At 32.3% G+C, this 18962-nt stretch overlaps 1 protein-coding gene and 1 pseudogene across 1 annotated transcript; both read right to left on the bottom strand.

Moving 5' to 3' along the window:
• Positions 1-2515: 2515 nt before the first annotated feature.
• LOC108848377 (uncharacterized) lies at positions 2516-5107 on the bottom strand. Its single transcript, XM_057006942.1, has 4 exons — positions 4187-5107; positions 4011-4106; positions 3210-3432; positions 2516-3119 (listed from the first exon to the last, which is right to left on the bottom strand). The coding sequence occupies exons 3-4, from the start codon at positions 3343-3345 to the stop codon at positions 2701-2703; spliced, it is 555 nt and encodes a 184-aa protein (XP_056862922.1). The 5' UTR covers positions 3346-3432; positions 4011-4106; positions 4187-5107; the 3' UTR covers positions 2516-2700.
• Positions 5108-10967: 5860 nt separating this feature from the next.
• LOC108850343 (uncharacterized) lies at positions 10968-11835 on the bottom strand (annotated as a pseudogene).
• Between the last annotated feature and the right edge of the window lie 7127 nt (positions 11836-18962).

The following is an 18962-nucleotide window of genomic DNA, read 5'->3' as shown; positions in this document are numbered from 1 at the left end:
AGTTATGTCCTATGGAAACATCAAGCTTCAAAAATAAGAATCACATAATCTTTAGAGCTTTAAGCTCAATCCATTAATCTTTACTAATCCAATATTCTACCTCGAGATAATGACTGTTTTAGCCATTGATCTTTTATCTCATGATTCTGAGGTCCAACAAAGGCAGCACCATACCAGAGATATATGGAGTAGTTGCAGATATTCTGAATTATGCTTGTAATTTTGATTTCATCTCTTTATTTGTATTTCGAGAGACAAAAACAAAGAAGCCGATGGACTGACTAAACATATCATGTTGAAACAGAGGCACCTTTGACCTCTAGCTAAGTTTGAATGAATGAAAGTTTGTGTTTCAAAAAAAAAAAGTCCAAAAACAGAGTAATTAGATTTAAGACTTTAATACTATGTTAAGTTTCCTAAAATTGAAATTTAAAACTAAATGAAAATTAAGTATTGATCCAATACTCTTATAAAATACTTGTGTTTCATCAAAACTGTAGAAACTTGTATTGTTACACATGATTGTTATTCTCCCGATGGAATTTGGAATCCCATTTTGATCTCGTTTATATGTTAGTCAAGATACTTCAAGGAATACATTTCGCTTATTGAAGCTGGAAAGTAACGGTGTTTCTTCAGCTGGATTGATAATCTCTCCAGACTCTGTGATCCATGTCCGATGTTTGTAGGTAAAGTATAGATTCCCAAACAAAATCTTTGAAATGTTAAGCACAAAAGTAAAACAATTTTCAAACATTTACAATAAAAGACAAGAACCAAACCTGCAATGTGCTATGCTTTCAGGGAGTTCGGTTAGATTGTGGGCAGTCACTTAAGAATCCTAAGGCTAAGAAACATTCATATAGACTCAGGAAGAGATTCAAGAAAGTTTAAGAAACATCAAACACTTCTCAAGATTCTTCATTTTCAAGATTGCATCAGGTATATAAACTGTAAAAAACGTTTTATAAACAGCTTCAGAACAAAACAAATGAAATGTTAAACTGCACATATTAAGCAAGTTCATGGTGGAGTAATCAACCATGTCAGATGATTTCAAATTTTGGGGATTTATCAAGATTTTGATCCATGGTTTTGTGATTTTCGTTCAAACTAATCGAATATTAGAGAGGTTTAAATAAAGGGAAGTTAGAAAAAAAGATTCAATGCTGAACAAGTCAAGCATATTGAGTTTGATGTTTCATGTCTGTGATCAGAAGTTAAAGTTAGTTGAAAGTGTCGAAGTGGACCAAAGAATTTAATATGATTCCATGATGATAAAGTCAAACAGCCATGTTTTTGGAATGATCAAGATCAATCCGGTCCACCTTATATTTGATTCTATTGAATGTTGGCTTGTGTAATTGAGTGGTTAAGTTAAACCACTTAGTTTACATTACAGTCCATCCAAGCAAATGCTTATGGTTTCTGTAGTCTTTCTCCTTTTGTTTTATAGTTTCTTTTATAGCATAACCGCCGCCTGAAGTTTAAGAATGTCTTTGAAAGTATGTTTAGCGATTATCCATCCATCGTTGCAGTCATCATTCCACTATATTCTGTAGAATAAGGTGCCTAATTTGGTGTTATACAGCCTAATTTATTTCCACCTCGTTATAGCTCCTAAACAATGCCTAATAGTACGTCCATCTCAAGTAGTTAAGTAAATAGATTCATTGCCTTAAAAATATCTACAAGTTCACGTCCCTGTTTTTAGGTCATCATTATTCACGCCTCAATTTAAATCGTACTTGGTGTCTTCTCCTCTCCCACTCAACCTAAATCCATTGAAACATTATTTTCCGAAACTAGTATTATACTTCCTTCTCCGCACCAGCTGTATTTCGGGACCCATTTTAATTAAAAAATCGAATCTTATCATCATTCATTATCACCTCTTCTTCTTTTTATTCCCAAACATTATTTTGTCTTCTCTCAAGCTTATCCCCATTTTCCGAATTTCATCTACCCCATAAAAAAGCAATCAGAGAAAATACAAACGTCAGAATACATACCTCTTAGTTAAAATAATCTAAACAATGAAAATTAAAAATTGAACACATACCATAAACGAGTATACTGGTTACGCCTTTGGCTTGAACTTTTTTTAGAAGATTGCCTGCAGATGAAAAAGGGTGATTAAAGATGTTAGTTCAACAGAAATTATAATATACCAACAAAACATTTTTGAAAAAATAAACCACACAAAAAAGCAAGTGGGAAAACTCGAGAAATAAAAAAAAATTTAAAAAATATTAAATAAAAGTAAACCATAAAAAGAAAAACCTTAAAGAAAAAGTGTTCGTTTTAAAAAAAAAAGTAATTCACAGAAACGGACAACAGGTGTAATGACAACCGCTAAACGGTGACGGTGCAACAAAACAGAATAATGCAACGGAAGAGTAGATAAGGTAGGGATGACATATGTCGGAACGGCCACGAGTTCACCAAAACCGGAGTACCGATAACCGGAAGCAATTGGAAAACAAAAGAAGGAATGAAACCAACTCACCCCCAAGACAAAAGAAAAGCTTTTAGGATGATTTCATTAATGGCGAGGGTCATCGTCACAGAGAGATAACGTACACCTTTATATCTCTCTTTCTTTTACACTTATATCAAGAAGATTTTTCTTTCAAGTATATAGATTCGATTTTTCATATATATTTTTGTTTTTTTATTAATCTGATTGGTGGCTTGGGGTTATTGCCAGTGATTGCCGTTGTGGACGAGGTACATATTCCTCGAACTACGGTGGTGGACGTAGCAACCGTAGCACTGATTCTTCGCCGTCGTCGTTAACCTCGGCGGCGACGGAGGTAGCGGTGGTTTCGAAAGCGACGGAGATCTAGGACTCGATGAGTTAGAGGAAGTGGTGGAAGATGATGACGACGGCAGAGCCAACGGAGGAGGCGAGATCGTCGATGATTTAACGGATCTCGGCGGGTTTAGGAAGACTCTGATCTTCATTGAGGAGGAAACGAGGTCGTACTCTTCGATTAGATTCGCTAGATCTTCGTCGCACGTGACGGACACGAGCGCGTCGAGATCTTCCGTAGGAAGCTGACACCGTATGGTGACGGTGGATCCACCGCACATCTCCGCCATCTTAGACGCTAGCTCTGTTACACGCATGACACGCGCTTCCTTAGTTTCTCTCTCCACAGAATCGTTTTTAAAAATAAAAAAATCAAATAAGAGCGGGAACTAACCGGAAAATAAGACGGAGCGGGGAACGGCGAGGACGCGGGTGTGACCGCCGTTATAACGGAGTTTGCCGTCGGGATAACGAGGTAAAATTTTCCCGCCGTAGCTACAGAGAAATTTGATTGTGGAGTTGGTCACCATAACTACTAGTCTACTAGAGAGAGAGAGACAGAGAGAGAGAGATTTGTAGAAGAAGAAGAGTAAAGGATTCTTCTAGTAGGTTTGTCTCTGCAAGCCAAGGGATGAGTAACGTTAAGACCGTATTTATAGCGATTTATGAAATGTAAGAAGAGAGAATAGCGAAGGGTATGATTGTCATTCGGTGGACCCATTAGTTACGTAAGCCATAGTCTTCTCTTTTCTTTTTTAATTTCTTTAGTAAACAGGTAGGGAACCCCACGAATAATAAGATTAAGATGACATGATTTTTTGACAAAAGAATTTTTTTATAATTCTTTATATAAAAATAAAGATAGCTATTGAGTCAAATAAATTTAAGATAAGTAGATTTGTGATGAGGTGTTTTTTTGTATTTCCTGTTGTATTCTATGAACAGTATTCATTATCATGCAGCCATATTATATTTCGGTGGGATATAAAGTTTTAGAGCATGATTATCCCAAAGACCCAAAATGGGTCTCTTGATATTTTTTTAATAGTATTAGTAATAAATGTGAGGTCAAGAGACATATTTAAGAGACCCAACATTTTAAAGCCTCCAATGCAAGTCTTTTATTTATGAGTTCTTGAAAAAAAATTTGGGAAACACAATCTAGCAAAATTGTGTACTGATGAATCATATTTACCTGATTCCATGCAAAGTTGTTAAAGACGTCAGCTTCAAGGAGCTCTTGGCAGTAATCAAGCTCATTCTCCCATCCACCTAATGCTTGTAGTGCCCACTGCAGATTGTTTCCCAACATAAAGCAAAGAAGATAACAAACATAGTGAATGCTTTAAACAAGTTCTTGCAATCACCAACCGGCCTATGTGACTAAGTCAAGTTCCTTTCCTGCAAAGTCAGGACCCAGTTTCTCTGCAACCCATCTCCGATGATCCCATTAACAAAACCAAAAGAAAAAACAAAGCAGAACCATTAATCATCTCTGCAAACCCAAGTCAATGCTCCTATTACAAGACATAAACATGTGACAACCATAAGAAGCAGAAAAAAATACATGTGAGAGATGGAAGTGGAAGTGTAGCTAGCTGTCTTGAAATAAAGAGATGGAAGTGGACATCTCTATACATGCGTTTCTACTACAATAAGACTAGAGATAAACATTGATTTCATCAAGAAGCTAAATCAAAATATAGATGAACCTTCTTAGAGAAAATCAAGACAAGAGATTGCTCATGTAACGAGATCTCTATCTTCTTCATATCATACAGTGGATTTGTCAAACCGTTTTTTCTTCATATCACATACGTTTTTATTAATGATTTTAACTTAAATCAACAATTTAAAGAAAAAAAGCCAGAAGATTTCCATAAACCAATTACCTTTTATCCTGGTTATCTACCTTTAGAAATCAAATCATATGAAGATTGTAAGAATCCAAACCCTAGAACTTGAATCAAACTGTTCTCCAGATCTAATTGGACTCGTTTCACCATCGGAGGCTCCGATTCAGTTGATGCAAGGCGGGAGCCAATCCTTGCTTACAAACCAATAAGGCAAAAGTACCTATGTGGTTGTGTCAGCCAATCAGTCCCGAACTGCACCAAGCGAATCTGAGCCCCATCAAACAGAGACAAGATTCGAGGAGAGATGACCAGAGACAGTCGGTTTCGTCGAGGAGTCGAGAGGGAAGGAGAGAAGAGCATCGGTCGAGAGAGAGAAAAGAAACGTGAATGTGTGACGCGTGTCCCAAAAACCCGTCTTTTGTGTATCTTCATCAAACTACGTCTCTTGTTTAATTAAGCAATTTTCTTTTTTTTTTAAAGCTAAAAACACTAAATATGGGCCTTAAGAGACCGCGATAAACATGGTCTTAGTAGTAGCTCAAATTCACATAAAAGTTTGTTACCTCGACCTAGATTTTTTTTTTTTTTGCAATCATAGTTTATTAAAGTTTTGAAGGCCAAAGGAAAAACATACAAAGCCCAAAAGGCCAGTCCACGTACTATATAGCAACACATAACTAGTTCCAAACCCAAAAAAAGATAATGATCCAATCTCATCCATCACCCTACACGTATGAGACACGGTCTAAAGAAAAGACGCGTGTCGAATGGTTAAAATGTCATCATTTCTTTCGGTTTGAACTCGCCGCCGAAACCCCTAGACACCCCATTTCACCACCGGAATCATCCGGGAAATGACCACGACCACCGAAACTCATCCCCAACAACAATATCGGAAGTTAAAGAGATTCAGTAACTACAACCCGTACATCTGAACTTTGGAGAGCTTCATCGATGATACTCGAGATCTCATCCAAACCCGACCACCAAACACAATAACGAAGACTTGATACCGCTCGAGAAGATCTAAGGATACGATAGCCGACGACCACCGAAAAAAACAGCACAACTTTGGAGTTAAAGCAGATCGCCCACCACGAGGAAGGTGCAGCATAGGAAGCAAAGCCGGACATGCAGCCCCGTCGGAGCCATCCATGCCAGAGCCAAAAATGACAGACGACTTTGAGAAGATGCGTAACCGTAAAGAGGAGAAACTAGAGAAAAACCGTGAATCCCGACCGACGACGTGTCTATGGAAGCCCACTGTCATCAGTCGGAAACTGAGATCGGGAAAAGACAATGACTTTAAAAGAGAAAATAGAGGTTGCTCAGGAGAGAGAAAGCTTAAGTTCCTTTCTTTTTTTTTACCTTGACCTAGATATATTAAAGTGTTAGTTGACAAAAAAAAGAAATATTAAAGTGTTATGAACATCAGGTTATGGATGAAAACAATTTCATCTATGCTACTAAAAAATAATACCTACTAGATTCTGCTTTTACTTTCAAAACTATTTACAATGTTATACCATTAACATTTAATTTTAATATAAATATTATTTATTTAAACTAACAAAATATTTTCCATATTTTGTCAATGTAATCATTTTAATTTTTATGTAAACTATATTTTTCATTTAATTTGAATATCATTTTTAATAAATTTGAAAGAATCTAGATAAAACACTGTTTAAAAAAACAAATATTAATTTGAACTTTCATTTCCAAACACTTTTTATAGAACATTTTTTTGAAACACAAATATAACAACTTTAAAATTATTTATTTTCCAATAAAAGTTATAAAATCAATCAAATTTTATTAAGATGGCTAAAAGAATATTCATTCTTTTAAAGTGTGGATCAAAATCTAATTGTTATTAAAGTAGTTAGTGGTAAATATTTGTGTTTGTATACTTTTATGTATCAAGTCAGTACTCATTATATAAATAGATTAATCAAATGATAGTTGTATAATTTAGGAATATTTAAGGGAAAAATCCAAAGAAGAAATCTAAATCAATAAATATGCTTTTGAAATATTATCATTTTCAGGTCTAGAACTTGATTTTAGAAAATAGAGTTTGTCTCTTTCTGAAGTTGTGTTTTAGAATTCTGAGAAAATATTTAGAATATTTTGGTTTCTTGGGGGTTTTTTAGAGTTTGGTTTTGTAAAATTATATTTGATCTGTAACAAGTCATTAGGCTCAGTTCGGTTAAGTTGAAATCAGGATTTGTACATGTACAAAATACGATATAAGATTTTAATGGATATTCAGAGGTATACAATGATGTTTCTACACTTTTAGGGCCCTAAGGCTAAGTTTCAAAAACATGAATTTCACAAAAACAATTATATAAATAATTGAAATTATAATTACACTAAATTTTTTTTTAAAAAAAAATCTATTAAGAAGAACCAAACTAAAATGTAAAGAACATAATATATGAACAATCGAGCTCCCTCTAAATATGTGTATATACTCTTGAACTACTACTGTATTTTGAAAACATGGACCTCCAAATACTGATGAAAAATGTGGGAGCCTGAGTCTGTTGCCTTTTTTTTTGTTTAGTGGTAAATAGGGTTCTGTATATAGGTTTATGATTAAGTAGAAAATAAATAAGATGTTTATCTTGGTAGAACTTATGATTAACCTAAGCACTAAAACAACGATGACCAAAAAACATGTTCAGAGGATCAAAGGTGGCCGGTAAATTTGATTCGGTTAGTTCGGTTTAATCAGTTTGGTTTTTGGCAAAACTTGCCTGAACTTCAACTAAATCTTTTCATTTGAATTAGTTTGATGCGATTAAACGCCACATCTAGCGTCAACTAGTGGACACTGTTCCAAACTGTTGTGAACAAATTTGATAAAGATAGAAAGAGAGCTGTTGGGACCCATATCACGTGGGCCACACATAGAAATGGTCCATAGGACTTGCATGGATGTAATGCAAAACCCCATCCAGGACATTTGAGAAATTCTGATAGCCGATAATTTATAAATAATGTCATACATATAAACCATTTGTAACATATTAGGAATATAATTAAAATTTTCTAACTTAGTAATAGGCCATTAGCCATCTAATACAGATATGCAAATAATAATAAGAATGAAACAGTGTTTCAACTATATTCATAAAAAATATTTAAGGTGGATAACGAAAGGATAAACGTAAAGTGGAAGAACAAATTCAAGGTTACATCAACATTATCCAATGATGGCATGTAAACACACGCATCAAAAAAATATGGAAAAAATGAAAAAGAAGTCGAATATTCTTTTGGAAATATGCTTTTCTAACAATATCTATATGACTGTATATGAAATAAAATTGGAAATGAGAATGATTATCTTGTGTATACGTGTGTATCAGTATTGCTTCGATCTCCTTGACCAGTTATTATGAATGGTCATATTGCAACGAATTAATAAATATACCAATATATTTAGTTTTTAATATGCAGTAGCATCCAAAGACAGCGAACAAGGTTATATATTAATCAAGATCTTAAGAAGTAATTTGACTTAGTCGTTCAAAAAAAAAAAGAAGTAATTTGACCTTCTCCCTTCAATCAAAAGCGCAAGAAATGCACTTGTAGGCTCGGGTTTAGTAATTTTGACTAAGAACTAATATTACAAGTGTTTTCTTAGAAGGCCCAATGAGTTCACATGAATAAATTTTAAGTTGAGTAAGAAGGGCACACCTTGTTGGGGTAGGGGTAGCAAGATGGTTCTCTTTTGTATTGATCTCTTCATATACTACCCTCTCCATCCTTCTTACATGATCTTTTTGTTCTCCTTATGTTCTGTGTGTCCCTTTTTTCTTCTTTGATAAGCTTTTTTACAGAAATACTTCCTTTTTTTGGCAACCCTCATATTTTTGTTTTCCTCTCCTTTTTATCCCACTGTTTATCATTTGTCAAGCGATTGGCAACTGAATCTTATAGTATGATGGATCATTTCAATGTGTGCGTTCTTGATGATGTAGGAGTTTTGTGGCCTGAGTCGTGTAAATCTTACAGTACTCTTATGCATTAGCTAGAGTTAAAATAAGATATATAATAACAATCACACACATATGTATATCGAGAGAGATTAGTTTTTATCGTTTCTAACAATACTATAAAACTATGTGATTTTTCTGTGTATGTTATGTGATTTTCCAGTGTTCATACACGGATATAAATATTTATAAAGTAAATATAATGTAATAATTTATTAATAGTTTAATTTCAATTATTTTATAATTTATATAAATAATACTATATTTTTCTAGTTAGACACGTTATTTTGTATATGTAATATATGACTAGTGTGATTATAACTTTAGTATATTAGATAACATCAAATTCTTCGAATTCAACCATAATATTTCTTTTACTAAATAGATTAAAATTTTGAATAATTTGTTATTTCATTTAGATCGGTTTTTCTCATAAACATGTAATATATTCTAGGAATAATATTATATATATATATATATTATTTTTAAAATCAAATAGAAAAATAAACTTAGGTATTTATCGATTCAAAATACATAAATAAAAATAACGATAATATTTTGAAATAAATAAGTCGGTATGGTTTGAAGCATAAAAAATAAATAAACATTACTATAAAATAATATGTTTTTTTTATTTTACCTTTGATTTTAGATATAATAAAATTGATTAGTCTAATTACACATTTTGTGGATAGGTGACATATATTCCTTTTGTATTAAAGTATAATTGTTTTTTATTTTTATTAAGCCAAATCAGATTGATTTTGTTTATCGTAAAAGTTTAGTTTTTAATCTTAAATGTGTATATATATTTTTGTAATATTTCTAATAATTTTTTATTTGTTGATTTTCTAAAAATATTTAAAAGAATAAAGCAATGATTAGCATAAACTTGCATAAAAGAACATAACTGATAACTTTTTTAAGCTCATAAACACATATCTATATTTATAATAACTAAAATATTTTTGTAAATTCTAAGTATATTATACCTTAGATTTATAAAACTAAACTAAAAATTATTTTAAATAATCTTAAATATAATAGTTCAGATTTTCTTATGCACTTTTATTATAGGTATATTGGATTGTACAAATATAAAGAGAGAACATAAAAAAGCAAACTAAATATTAAGTAAAATATATATTTTAATTGTGGAAAATATAATAGGTTTAGTTCATGAAAAATATCTAGGATTATGTTATTTAGAAAAAAATTGTAATTATTTGTTCAAAATATGCTTGTGGTAAAATTAGTTTTCACAAAAATATCATTTAACATTTTAAAACTAAATACCAATTCTTTTAATTATTTTCTTGATAAATTATTTTATATAGATAAAATGTTTTTATAGACATTTTTAGTTTTTCTTTAATTATAAAATATTATTAGTCAAAAATATTATAATAATGAATAAACTATTTAAATAATACTAATTATAAATATTATTAATAAATCACTAATTATAAAATATTATTAATAAACCAGTAATAATAAAATATTATTATTCAACTGAAAATATCTTCGTTTATCTAATCTTTTTGTAATTATCTGAGAAAATATATAGATATAACGCAAATACTTTTATTACTTTGAAATATATTTATGTTGCTTAAGATTATGTTTTAAAGGAAATATTTATTCTTCAAATAATATCAAAATTATTTTTGTTAACTTTCCTTTTTGTGAAATCGCATTATATATAAATATGTTTTTATTGTAAATTCGTTTTTTAATTTATAAATGTTTTTAATTACATATTAACTAAAAAGGAAACTTATAATTAACAGAAATTATTTAAAAAAAGGAAAATCAATTTTAGTTTAGTAATTATATGTAATATTTTCAATTCATTATTGGTGTCATCGTAGTCAACCACCATAAGAGTTAACGTGAATGCGACATATAGAAAATTGACTTTTCGAATAATATTTTAGATATTTTTTAATATTATAGAGATTTAGATACCATTATAGATTTAGTTATAATTAGTTTTCTTTTAAATCAAAAGATTTTTCTTAAGTATTTTAAGTGGTTAATGGTGAAAAATTCATGACTTCGTAAATTTCCTTTTTAGTTTTGTTTTAAAAAAATGCATGTGTAAAATTTGAGACTTTTTTTTGGGTCTAAATGTTAAGATTTATACCATTTTTGAGTTTACATTGTTGTGAAACACAACTTATTACAACAGAAAAAGAAAAGAAGAAAAAAGAGGGAGGAGCAAAGAAGAGAGCAATCTAGAGAAAGTAACATTAACTATAAGGGGAAATGAACTAGAAATACAACTCAAGCAAAAAAAGAGAAAGAGCTGTAACAGAAGGCCGGGATAGAGACAGCAGTCGATCTCGCATCGAACGGTCCACCTTGTGGAAGATCGCCTGTTGTGACGATGATACACCGGTGAAGATGCGGCTGTTTCTCTCCCGCCAAAGGTTGTAGACAATCACTTGGTTGAGCAGCTTGAGCACCACCACAGCACGATCAGCATGAGGTCCGGACAAATGCTGGCACATATGAAGGACGTCTGCGAGGGATGATGGCCTTGACGCCAAGTACCTGCCACAAAAAAACGAGTCCAAGTAGCAACCGCAAAGGGACAGATAAAAAACAAATGTGAAATTGATTCATCAGATGAAGAGCAAAGAACACAACCTGGTGGTACAGAAAGACCTCAGAAAATCAAACGATCTCGGGTAGGCAATCTACCAAGAAAGGCCATCCAAGTAAAGAAAGAGCAGTGTGGGATTTTCTCCTTGAACCACACCACCGAATGCCATGGAACTACTGGGGCAACGACTCTCAGTCTTTCCCAAGTAACCCGGGATGAAAAAGATGGTCCGAAACCTCCGGAGACGTTTCTCCACAAATAAACATCACCTCTGAAATCAGCTGAAGGAACCGGCGTTACAGACAGAATAATCTGAAGAGTTTCTGCAAATTCAGAGCGAGCCGGAGGAAGATTCCAACTTCCATTGTTTACCGCACGAGAAACAGCGGCAGCAAGGGGAATCCTAAGAGAACGGGGACCCATGGTTCCGAATAAGAGATGCAAAGGACCCAGCTCCGTCTAATAGTCGTACCAAAACAAGGCCTTGTTACCATCACCGACGCTGCATCGGAGAAAGCTATGAAGTTGGTCCTTTAGCTGGAGCATACTTCTCTCCGCACTCGAAAACCTTGGCGCATCATTGATCAGCCATAGACTCCTACCATTAAATCGATTCTCTTTAATCCACGGGACCCAAAGTGAACCTGATCCATAGAAAAATAGCCACATACGTTTCAACCTAAAGACCATCTCAAACTCCTCTAGCAACCTGATACCGAGACCTCCCTCTTTTTTAGGAGTACAGATATGCTTCCAGGAAACTCTTGCTCCAGCCGCAGAAGTAATGCTATTTTTCCACAGAAATCCCGAGCACAAAGAGTCCACCTTAGCATAAAACCATTTCGGGAGCACAAACAAAAATTAACCATGCAATAAATCACTGACGAGATCATCATTACCTTACCTGCAAAGAAAAGGAACTTAACTGTCCAAGAATGCAATTTAGAAATTATACGGTCGATGAAAGGCTGTAGGGTGGCTGCAGAGATCTTCTTTGGGCTTAGCGGGAGCCCAATATCTTGTAGGGAAATTACCACGGCGAAAACCAGATAAATCACTCAGAACAGTAGCTTGAATGTCTGTGTATCCCCCATAAAAAATCTCAGATTTGGACTCATTAGTAACCAGGCCAGACCAGTTCCTAAACTGATCCATAACCCTCTTTATCCCAGTTGTAGAACCCCAAGACCCATCCGAGAATACGAGCAGGTCATCAGCGAATAGCAGGTGGGTTAGCTTAGGTGAAACACACAAAGGGTGCAGTCTATAGGATCCAGCAGCTTCCACTTTGTCCAGCAGACGGGATATGACTTCCATGAGCATAATAAAGAGGTAAGGAGAAATTGAGTCACCCTGTCTGAGCCCCTTCTTCCCTTCAAAGAAACCCGCCAATTCTCCATTAATAGCAACTGAAAATTTCGGGGAGGAGATGCATTCTGTGACCCAAGTGATGAACATAGGAGGGAAGTGTTGCGCTTGAAGGACCTTAATTACAAAATCCCAGCATACAGTGTCGAAGGCTTTGCGAATGTCAATCTTGATCATAGCATTCTTAAGACAAGGTGATTTGTTGTAGTCCTTGATAAGCTCTGTTGCCAATAATACATTCTCACCGAGACTGCGGCCCTTTAAGAAAGCTGCCTGGTTGGGACTGACACATTCTGTCAAAATAGGCTTGAGTCGATTTGCTATGATTTTAGAGATAAGTTTGTAGACAACGTTGCAGCAGCTGATCGGCCTATAATCTGTAAGAGAGCAAGCTTCCGGTTTCTTGGGGATAAGTGCAATCGCTGTAGTGTTCATATCCTTAAATAATTTCCCATTTCTGAAAAATTCCCGGACAGCCAAGATGATATCCTCTCCAACTATATTGCATGATGCTCTAATAAACTCAACACAGTACCCATCAGGCCCCGGGCTCTTACTCAGTGGCATTGCAAACAGAGTAGCCTTTACCTCAGCTGCTGTAACTTCACGCTTCAGATAGTTCTGTTGCAGCTCGGTGCACCGAAAAGGGAGCAAATCCTGCAGCTCCTCAGGAGTGACCGGAGAGGAAGGGAGATCTGTAGAGCCTAAGATAGACTGGAAATAATCTGCCGCATGCGTCTTTATCTCATCAGTAGAGTAGATAGGCCGGTCGTTACTGTCCTTGAGGCAGTGGATATGATTTCTAGAGGCATGAGAAGACACCGTCCTATGATAGAAAGGGGTATTTCTGTTCCCCACATCCGCCCAACGAACCCTCGATCTCTGTCTGTAGAATTTCTCCTCGGCTGTAAGCAACACATTCAGCTTATCCCTCTCACTGTGCTCTTCCGTAGCTGTGAGTGTATCCGGCAAAGTGAGTAAAGATCTCTGCAGTGCATCAACTCTATCCCTCTGTTCCTTAACCCGCTGAGATATACCACTGTAGTGTCGTTTATTTAAGCTCCGTAATGGTCTCTTCAAGATTTAAGGGAGCGCACAAGCTTGAACTGATCCGTACCGACGTTCAAATCCGTATTCCATGATTCCCTTACTGTCCCTGTGTAATCCGGATGATCAATCACATGATGAAAGAATTTAAAGGGTTTAACAACCCGGCGTCTTAGAGAAGGCATCCTAAACAAGCATGGGGCATGATCAGACTGAGACGGGTCTAAGAAATCCGCAAAGGAGTCAGGAAAGGAAGATAACCAAGGCTGATTAATGAAAGCATGATCGATTCTGGTAGAGATAGGATTGTCATCTTGACTATTCCTCCAAGTGAATGGTAATCCCTTGGCTTGAGCTTCAAAAAGCTGTGCATCCTGAAGATAAATATTGGCGTCGTGCATACCAGAGTCATCAATCCGAGAAACCAAGTGGTTGGAGTGATGAGAAGTTCGCAGCATCTGATTGAAGTCTTCCAGCACAACCCAAGGCCGAGAAGAAACTGGTGTCGTAGCCTGCAAAACAACCAATCTATCCCACATACTTCTTCTCTCCTCAACCAAATTAAACTCATAGATGAAAGTGACCGTGAAGGAGATGTTTTCAGATAGAAGAGAAATCCCACAAGTAATTGATTGAGATGTTGCTTCATAAATAACCAGAAGAACACTCGGGTCCCAAGCAATAACTATACGGCCCGAAGAATCTTCTGCAAAATTTCCAAAATAGTTCCAACCCCTTGGTATAGCTTCTAAAACTCTTTCTTTATTACTCTCTAAAATATGAGTCTCCAAAAAAGCTCCGGACAGTGGCCTATGGATATTAATCCAGTCTTTGGTTATCGTTTGCCGTCGTGGATGGTTCAATCCTCTTACATTCCACGCAAAAAACATATCTAAAATTTGAGACTTGTTATTTAAAATGTACTAGATTTTGACCCGCACGCCCGTGCGGGTTTTATATTTCAAAAATATATTGCTATTTATTTTTCGTGTCAATATCGAAGCTGGATAAAAAAATTAAATCTAAAGAACCGAAACGATCGCGATCCGAAAGAGTAATATCAAACCCGAACCAAAATTAATTAAATATCTAATTTATTCAAAATTTTGATATTTAGACAACCAAAACCATAATCAATTCGAACCGAAGTACTTTAGATATCAAAATGTATCCAAAAAAAGATTTATATACTTATATACATATTAATTATTTTTACTTTTATTGTATATAAAAACATACAGAATATATATGATTTTTTTAGGTTGGTTTAAATACTTGAAAATATATAAAAATACTCAAATATAAATATCTATATAGTGGAAGTACACTAAACACACCAAAAATACTTAAAATAATTATTGATTTTTTATCCAAAATTTAAACCAAACCAGTTTATATGTTAAGTTTAGATATTATGACATATGTTATTCAGATTTATATACAATATATTATTTTATTTATAGATTGTAAGAAATTCAAAATATATAATGATTTTAAAAAATAATTTAAATGGGTTATCCGAATCTGAACTAAACCCGCAAATATTTGAATATAATTCGAACTGAAATTTAGAAATATCTGAATGTGGTTGAAATCTTTGACCGAGGAAACCTGAAACCCAAAACCCAAACAGATCTGAAACGAACCCGAATGGATACCTGAACGCCGAGCCCAAGTCATAATTTGAACTGAAATTTAAAAATATATGAATGGAGCTGAAATCTTTGATCTCAGAAACCCGAAACCCAAACAAATCCGAAACAAACCGGAATGGATACCTCAACGCCCAGTCCTAGTCACTATTATGTATCATATGTATAATTAATTGTATTGGTCCATCATATAAATAATCAATTATAATTAATAGTATTTTATATGTACCATCTTATAAATAATCACATATATTATATTCTTAAAGTTTAATGTGAAATATAAAAAACTTAATTTAAATTGGTATATGAAATTAATTTTTTGGTTTTATTTTTCTTATATATATTGAAAACATTTTTTAATAATGGTGATTGGAAAATATTTTAGTAAAAATAAAATTTTGAATATATGCATATTTTAAATCAATTTTTGATATAAATAAACTTTAAATTATTATTTTGATTTGAAATATGTATATAAAATTTAAATTTTATTTTATGCTTATTAAAAAATGTTTTTAGGTATTTAGATTAGTCAATTTTGTATATTTTAAAACTGATATACTTTTATCCATGTTTCAAATTTTTAATCTTTTGCATCAGTTTTTATGAATTATTATTAATTTATGATATTTTGTTTTGAAAAATTAACTCTTGAAATTTTTATATTTGACTAAACTAAATAAAGTAATAATATTGTTTTTAAAATTATTTTATATAATATACTATTTATATTTCAGTTTGTGTTTTTATTTTCACCATAATTTTTTTTGAATAAAAATAATTGTAAATATAGTAACAGAATTGTAAATAAAAATCAATATAAAATGAATGTTGTTTAATTTTTTTAAAACAATGGCTAAATTTTAAATAAAAGAAGTATTAAATATGTTATTAATGTTTCTAAACAATTCTCATTCTTATTAATTTATTGAAAATACATTGGCTAAATGTGTAAATAAAAAAAGTATACATCTCTACTATCCATGTTTTCAAACATATCTCATTTATTATATTATCCATGTTTCCAAACATTATCTCTTTTATTCTACTATCCTTGTTTCCAAATAATCCAATTGTATACTTCAACTTTAGTAGTATAGATTAAATATTAGGGCTTGATATTGTAAATAACTTCAAAAAAACAAAGGCATAATCCCTTTAATGGTATAGATTCCGAATAGTTATCTAGATAAATATATTTGGATATTAGTTATTTACATAAATATGTTTGTGATTAATGTCATATTTAAGAATATAAAACTTGATTTACACGTTCTGTAACCTATACGATCTTGAAAACTAATTTATGATTCCTTATATTTTCAATAGGTAAAAATATACATGATTAGTTATTAAGATAATATATTTAGATCTGTTACTAAAAATAGTACACAGTCGTCATATATGGTTACTTATTCGAATATTAAAGGAATATGATATGAAGATTGTGTTAGTAAGTACTATATTTTTCTGGGTTTGAAGGGACTGAATTTTGAATGTCCGTGCTTGTAGGCATAACAAAATCTGTTTAGTATAACATTGTTATTTAGCATCATTTTCAAAAACATTATGAATATAATATTCGTGAAATCAATTTTTTTTAGTTTAATAACTACAAATGTGACTCTTATAGTAAATTTCTCTAATTATATTTGTAATTAATGGAAACCATGTTTTATGTGAAGTTTATTCTGATTTTTTACAGAAAAAGAGGATTCATATTCCACATATCATGTCAGTATATAAAATCTTAAAAATGTAGCATGTAAGATTGGTCTAATTTGTGATGATTTTGCGTTGTATTTCTCAATGATTATTTTATGGTATATGTTGCTCAATAATTAAGTTGACTGAACTACTCAATTGATGCCGTTTATTATAATTGTTAAAGCCTGTTGTTTATGATCATCTGGTTAGACGTATTATTTGGTTAACTTACTTTTAATTTAAATGTAAATGGTTTGATTTAAGTGTTAAAAATGGTTAAGACAGTGGCATATATTGGTAAATACTGTGGAAAATTTAGGGTTAAAAATATTTGTACTTCAGTTTTAATAGATTAGATACATGACTAATCGTAACTAAATTTTCAGCAAACTGATATGTGTATGAATTGATTATTAGCTATAAACAAATGCATGATAAAATTCATAAAAATCTAGGTTTAGTTTAAAAGAGGCCTTTGTTTTTTTTCTTTCTCTTCTGGTTTAGCTGAACAAAAGATAAGAAAATAAAAAAATAGGATACATATGTTCATTAATAATGTAATTTATACATTATTCATTTTCTGGTTTCAATTTGATTTTTTTTAATTTCGAAAAAAATGAAACGATCGATTTTATCAAACTATTTCTCATTCAGACAATCCCCCGTATTCAATTTTAAAGGTACAAGAAAATCGAAATTCTGTTTTCGCAGACTATATAGAGAGAATTTTACAAAAGGACAGGGCGACACGTATGATATGAGTGGGGAGATATCGACGAGTTGTTATTTCTGCGACAGACACGCAGAGAACCATTGCTTCTCCCATTGGAAACGATAAGCCCATCTCATCATAAATGTTGGACGTATTTATACCTTATTTCCCATTCCTTTTTATAAAAATGTATATGCAGTACAAGTATTTTAAAACATTCTGTACAATATAAACAGAGCCTTGATTGATTCCTTTGGATCAATTAATCAGTTAGTCAAGCCCATAACATGAACAATTGTTTTGCTGGTAGCTGACAGTTATATGTTATCATGAAATAAAAGCATCTTTAACAATGACACCAAATTTTACTCCAAAAGTAAAATTATATATTATTTGATATTTTTAATTTTAATAAATATCTATATTTTTATTTTTTGTAATTAATAAGTAACTATTTTTTGACATTTAGATATTATTAATAAATGATCATAGCATTAATTTATATATTATAAAATTAAATGCGATAGATATTTGGGAATGAAATTACACCAAAATTGGTTTTTTAGTGTCACTGTTGGAGATGACTTAAATACGATAGACATTTGTTCTGTTGGTCATAGAACCCTGAATTTAAATTATCTCCAATAGTTTACTTTATTTTTCACTTTAGAATAGAGTGATTCTATAATAGAGTAGATTTTTATTCCATCTATTGTTATTCTCATAAAATGTTTTAAATATTCGTAGTATATTATTTATTAAGAGAAATATGGAAGTCTAAGTACTGTATAAATGTTCATCATAGAAGTACCGGGAAAACGGCCATTTCATACCCAACATATCGCGATATGTTCAATTCATGCCCGACTTATATGGTCGTGCCAAAACATACATGAACTTATATGGCTGTGCTAAAACATACTCAACTTATATTTTTTTGGCAAAATCATACACCAGTCGCCACATCAGCTGTTATGTCATCTATTTTTGCTCGCGTAGATGTAACGTCAGCTAATTTTGCTGACAAATATGTCATGTATATAATTTTTAAAAAAACTAAATAATTTTGTTATAAAAATAAATTTTTATAAAATATAAATTTTTGTTTTATATTATTTAGTAAAATTAACAAAAAAAAATTAATTGAATTCTAATCTTATATAAGAGATTTCGATCATATCAAAAAC

This window comes from Raphanus sativus, chromosome 4 (genome assembly GCF_000801105.2).
Source record: "Raphanus sativus cultivar WK10039 chromosome 4, ASM80110v3, whole genome shotgun sequence".
Lineage (NCBI taxonomy): Eukaryota > Viridiplantae > Streptophyta > Magnoliopsida > Brassicales > Brassicaceae > Raphanus > Raphanus sativus.
This window is presented reverse-complemented; position numbering and strand designations above follow the sequence as displayed.